The 5942-nt window shown below is 37.4% G+C and overlaps 1 protein-coding gene across 3 annotated transcripts; it reads right to left on the bottom strand.

Moving 5' to 3' along the window:
- Positions 1-266: 266 nt before the first annotated feature.
- Positions 267-4018, bottom strand: LOC110097874 (ankyrin repeat protein SKIP35). 3 transcript variants are annotated; one of them, XM_020824505.2, is made up of 4 exons: positions 3435-4018; positions 2864-3279; positions 2416-2773; positions 267-1308 (listed from the first exon to the last, which is right to left on the bottom strand). In XM_020824505.2, exons 2-4 carry the CDS (start codon positions 3271-3273, stop codon positions 499-501), a joined length of 1578 nt encoding a protein of 525 aa, XP_020680164.1. In that variant the 5' UTR covers positions 3274-3279; positions 3435-4018; the 3' UTR covers positions 267-498. The 3 variants fall into 3 exon arrangements, with proteins under 3 accessions (XP_020680164.1, XP_028550649.1, XP_028550648.1); XM_028694816.1 differs by lacking the exon at positions 3435-4018 and having other exon boundaries at positions 2434-2773; positions 2864-3427; XM_028694815.1 differs by lacking the exon at positions 3435-4018 and having other exon boundaries at positions 2864-3425.
- Positions 4019-5942: the final 1924 nt, after the last annotated feature.

Below are 5942 nucleotides of genomic sequence, written 5' to 3'. Positions count from 1 at the left end.
ATTTTTAGCCATGATATTCTTACTAGCTTTTGCCATGACCATAACATAGTGTTGTTGTTTTATGACAAAATCATCCGATTTTAATCGATTACCTATGATGCCATTTGATGAAAAATCACTGGTTGGAAAGCACGTGTCACATTCTTGTTAGTGAGAGACTCATTGAAAATGAATTATGATAATATGCTCGATAACATAATCGATTACCACAATATTATATCAAATTATCAAAGTTTCATTTGGGAGTTAGGATAGCTATCTTACTATTTTGTTAAAACAGTCTTTTACTACAAAAATTTTTTGAAAGCAACAAAAAATTTATGTTCAAAAGCGGCTCCAAACGAAGCCCAAATCACCTCCTTAAAACAAGAAGCAACAACAAAATTTTATTATATCTACACCAAAGAATTTCTCCAAGTTAGAACCATACAACTACTCAGCATTACCAAAAATAAACCAATTAGCAAACTATCAAGAAATCAAAGAAGCCAAAGATCTTCATGAAGAACGAACAAAGAGAGGTATGTGATGCTCCAACACACCCATTACCTCATTCAACTGACTCTCTTTGTTAACAGCTCCATTGGTGATCCTTTCTGCAATCTCCACAAGCTGCCCTCTAAGTCTCTGAGGCAACAGCCGACCGTTGGCCTTCACACAGTCCTTATACAAAGGCATGTATCCAATAGCCATCAGTAATGGCGATGGAAGACCCCTTAACCAAATGGACGATTCGCCTCTTCTCAGTATTCTCATGAGGTTCACGTAGTGGTTCTTCCCTGCCTTCATCCCCTCCCAAAAAGCTGCTTCCGACCACTGTTCTTGAAGAAAAACTTTGAGCAAATGAGCCAAATTTCCATCTTCAGATCGAGCAATCTTGTCTGCTACTGCATAGGTTGCAACAGAGTCGCCAAGAAAGTTTAACTGGAGGAGTAAAGAAACACCTTGGAGAGATGCGCCGCCGCCGCCTCCGCCGCCTAGATCGTAAGTAATCTTGATGATCTTTTTTCCTTTGGAAGTAAGCACAGGAAGTGGAATATGATGAAGAAGGTAAGTGGCAATTTGAACATGGTTGTTGGAGGCTGCAACAGCTAAGGCAAACACAAGATGGATATTCGGGCAGCCACGATTGACGAACCACTGAAGCACAGGGAGGCAACCTTGTCTAGCAGCAGAAATTAGTGGTTTTAGAAAGGAAGTAGCTTTCCCTTCCACTACCAAGCATTCCATGGTTCTAATTTTGACAAATTGGGAGGCATATTCAAGTGCCAGATCAACATTAACAGGTAAGTTTTTCTGCTGGGCAAGCTGAATAAATGAAGGAGAGTTGGTAAGAAGACAGAAAAATATACAATTTGCTTGTTCTGTTGTCTAAGCTTCAAATTTTTAGAAAGGAAAAAAGAAAACATACAAGAATATAAGAGTTTAATGTGGTTTAATAATGTTTCTACACCAATGAGAGGCAGCAAACTAATTATAAACAAAAGCATTCTTAGCTTTAGGGCTTTTGAGTGATGATTACAGAAGTTTATGAAGGAAAATATTCATATTCTTATATTAATGATCAGCCACTATTCAAGATTTCTATGATATCCTTCATTTAGAATTTTTTTATGATATGAAATGAGCCACAATTTTAAACATATCTAGCACATTGATTTATTATCAATCAGTCTATGTTCAATAAAGACTGATCATTGTAGAGGTAGATCTAAAAAGACTTGGTTAGAAAATATTAGAAATAATATTTCTTTATTAGATTTAAACGAGAATTTGACTTTTAACAGGACACAATAGAGAAAAAGGATTCATGTAGCCGACCCCATATAGTGGGACAAAGCTTGATGTTGTAGTTGTTGGGTGTTGGTGGTGTATTGTCTACCGGCTACCCTTTGTTCTACGTGAAAAGGTTGGGGTAGTTCAAGTGGAATATAAGATTAGAGAGAGTCACATTAAATGGCTTGGTCACATAAAACGGCGGTCTTTCGATGACCCGGTTAGGAAATTAGATGTATTAGATTTGACTTATGTTAAAAAAGGTAGATGTAGACTTAAAATGACTTGGCTAGAAAATATTAGAAATGACCTTTCGTTATTAGATTTAGATGAGAATTTGACTCTTAACAGTACATAATGGAGAAAAATGAATCATGTAGCCGACCCCACATAGTGGGATAAAGGCTTCTTGTTGTTGTTGTCGTCGTCTATGTTCTATAAACAAACATCATCTTCATTATCATCATTCCAACATTCTTCAAGCTAAAGAAGCGGGAAAATGTTAAAAGATTAAAGAACTATTTTGACTGTTCCAAATCAACATTTATATTACCATTAACCTAATTAGCAAATGAATCGAAGAAATACATGAGAAAGATGTGAAAAAAAATCTTGCAATTAGGAAAAAAGATAACTTGCCTGTAGAAAGATACGTACAAGTTCAGTACTGCCAAATTGAGTTGCTTCCAAAAGGCTTTGGTTGACATTATTTGCTCCACCCTCCACCAACATTGTTAGTAAGCTTACTAGCAAATAAGCTCCTCCTCCAAATTCCCAACCCGGATAGAAGTTTTGTATGTGAGTAAGAGGAAAGCAAGCTACTTCAAATGCCTCAAGAAAATCGTTTCTGGAGAGATTACTGCCAGCAATATTCAAGAATGCTTTAAATCCTAGAATCTGTAACCGGACATCATTGATATTGATTTTTTGACTGTTACCATCTGCTTGAGCTTTGAAAACCTCATCCTGATTCGATTTCTGAAATCGTTCAATCAACCTTTGGCAAAAGAAAGAAGAATCAAATCAATTGGTAAGGAAATCTGAACTAAAATGTGGCATCTTCATAACCAGACATTGAAGTCTCTACCTTCGAATCATGATAGCAGGATTACTTTTTAAGCTCATTGTCAAGCTCCCAAATACTGAAAGACAAGCAGCAAGAAAAGAAGATTTGACAAGAGCCTTTTTCAAATTTCCGGCACCATTAGAGACAATCATCTTGATCAGCCTAGTGATCTCATCCAGTTCGTGCCGACTTTTCAAAAACCATACAAACTCCACTGCTTTGCATAGAAAATCATTTCGGATTTCTGGTTCTGCTGAGAGAAATAGACTTTCAGCAATCTCCCAATCTTGAGATCTCATTGCCGCGTGAAACATCAGGCACTGTTCAATCCTATCTCCCATTAAGCTCGCATTGCTTCCTTCCCTGTCATTTAAACTTCTCTTCTTTGTCATCTGCATGTTTTTCCCTCCAACCTCTATTGCTCCAATCATTGAAACCTGTTCAAATTTAGGTAAGTAGTAACAGTTTCTCATAATTTTTGTCCAGCAGATGGATAAAAATCAAGTTTCAAGAAGTCGAGATCTAATTGAAATTTGGAAAAAAAAAACAATATATAATTAATTAATGGAGATACAGATAGAAGCAAGCTTACCGAGAGAGAAACCCTAAGGCCCGGAAGCAATTGATGAGAAATCGAACCCTGTCCCTTCAACGTCTCGCAGAGACAGTACAGAGGAAAAACAAAAAAGATCGAAGAGAAATAATCAAATAATTTACTCTTTCAAAGTATTTATATTAGGGATGTTCAGAGAGCAGTTTTGATTGGAGAAGTTGCTAAATAAAACCCTAAACTATATATGGAAAGAAATATAGAAGATTATTCTCTGCTGCATTCCTAAATTAAATGCGAATTTTGCGGAGAGTTATTTTCGTTTATGGAGAGGATGCCGCTCTGAAAAAGTAGTTGTCGAACGCTTGCGACTGCTTCTGAATGATGAAGCGGCCATTTCGCTCCAGCTTCATCTACCACAAAATTTTAAAGAGATAAATCGTTAAGGAAAACGCAACCGGTAGAGCGATGGCTAGGGCAGAAATTGAGGCGGCTAGGGTGGCCGGCCGGCAGGCCGGCGGTGGGAAGGTCGAGTGCGAACAGAGAATCGAGAGAGGGAGATAGGGTTGGTCGGCGCAGGCCGCGGCTTCGGTGGACTTACGAGCGACATAGCGAGAGGAGACAGAGCGCGGGGGGAGTTTCTGTTAGCTTAGAAATTAGTTTATTTATTTATTATTTAGGGTTTTTGTTTTGTTTTTTTTTTATTATTATGAAAAAAAGTTGGAGCCTGCTATATGTAATAGGCGATTTTGATTTTTTTTATCTTTTATTGTATATACATATATAAAAGTTAAAAAATATTAATTTTGAATTTGATTTCTTAGATTTAATAAAGTTAATTAATATTTATTGATCAATTTGCTAGCCAAGTTTTTGGCACTTGCGGGTGTTGAATTTGGTCTTTATTTTGCACGCATCGATGATTTTTTGTCATTTGTCTCCTATCGAAATCCCATCAATATGAGTGAACTTGCCAAGTCATTTTTGACTTTTGCATATGATAATGTGGTTGTTTTCACTAGCAGAGGATATTTCGATAATTTCATGCAACATCAGATTTGTAGTTCATCATTTTTAATTGAGTCTACTAAAATTGAATGTGAGGTGTCCTTCCTCGATAATTTCAACGTTCTGAATACAATGACATAATTTATTTCGTGAACAAACAATATTTGAGTGATTTTGCACAACATTGTGCTTTTAGGTTGTCGTTCTAACCGCTTTTGCTTGAATCGAACATTCAAATGCATTGGTCCTTTCTTAGTAATTCGATATACTGAATCTAACAATATGATTATTATCGCTCTGGAAAAATCTTAAAATAAATAGGTGTGAACCTTGCTCTTATGAACTTAGGGATTCCCTTTAATTTTTTTCTAGAGATATATTGAGTTTAATATTTAACCAGATTTCCCTTGAGAGTTGTCTCAGGGTTTATTTAGATATGGATTCTACTTCCTATGAGCGCATGCCTCATGTTTAATTATCCCTTCTAACACATTAGAAGAGTACTCTAGATTAAGGATAAAATATACTTAGCTTTGTGCAAGGCGTGTGAGAATGTGCAACAGAGTTTTAGACTTAGTTATGGGGGGATGAAGGTACACCTGATCAAGTTCTCATGGTTCAGTCATCTCATGTATATCGTGGGTTCAATCTACCAAGTGCTAATAACAATTAATTGTAGTGTCCAGGGAATTTGATTATCAGTCATGAGTTGCCACTTCGCAGGTTTCTCGAGCAGACTGAAGTGGAGATATATGGATTTTAATTTAGCTTAGTTTGGGTTGGGGCTTATGGCTTCCCTAGAAGTTGCACGTTAATTTATTTTGTTTGAAGCTTACGACTCCAATTAGGAGTTGCCCATATGATTAGATTTGGGTAGGGGCTTATGGCTTTCATTTGAAAGTAGCCTTAATAGTGAGTCTAACGACCTTTATGACCCAAAGATTTTGGGTATGAGTAGGTCTTATGGCTTCCTTAAAGTAGTCTGAAGATTTTTGGCTGGATAGATCTTATAGGAAAAACAAAAAAGATCGAAGAGAAATAATCAAATAATTTACTCTTTCAAAGTATTTATATTAGGGATGTTCAGAGAGCAGTTTTGATTGGAGAAGTTGCTAAATAAAACCCTAAACTATATATGGAAAGAAATATAGAAGATTATTCTCTGCTGCATTCCTAAATTAAATGCGAATTTTGCGGAGAGTTATTTTCGTTTATGGAGAGGATGCCGCTCTGAAAAAGTAGTTGTCGAACGCTTGCGACTGCTTCTGAATGATGAAGCGGCCATTTCGCTCCAGCTTCATCTACCACAAAATTTTAAAGAGATAAATCGTTAAGGAAAACGCAACCGGTAGAGCGATGGCTAGGGCAGAAATTGAGGCGGCTAGGGTGGCCGGCCGGCAGGCCGGCGGTGGGAAGGTCGAGTGCGAACAGAGGATCGAGAGAGGAGATAGGGTTGGCGGCGCAGGCCGCGGCTTCGGTGGACTTACGTGCGACATGGCGAGAGGAGATGGAGGTCAGGGGAGCTTCTGTTAGCTTAGAAAT

This window comes from Dendrobium catenatum, unplaced genomic scaffold (assembly GCF_001605985.2).
Source record: "Dendrobium catenatum unplaced genomic scaffold, ASM160598v2 fragScaff_scaffold_574, whole genome shotgun sequence".
In the NCBI taxonomy this organism is placed as follows: domain Eukaryota; kingdom Viridiplantae; phylum Streptophyta; class Magnoliopsida; order Asparagales; family Orchidaceae; genus Dendrobium; species Dendrobium catenatum.
This window is presented reverse-complemented; position numbering and strand designations above follow the sequence as displayed.

Coding starts and splice junctions, on each gene's coding strand:
- LOC110097874 (XM_028694815.1), bottom strand. CDS start 3,315: ATGAGAAACTGTTACTACTTACCTAAATTTGAACAGGTTTCAATGATT. Junction 2,774..2,863: donor CCTGCTATCATGATTCGAAG/GTAGAGACTTCA, acceptor CTTTTGCCAAAG/GTTGATTGAACGATTTCAGA. Junction 1,309..2,415: donor TTGTACGTATCTTTCTACAG/GCAAGTTATCTT, acceptor TCATTTATTCAG/CTTGCCCAGCAGAAAAACTT.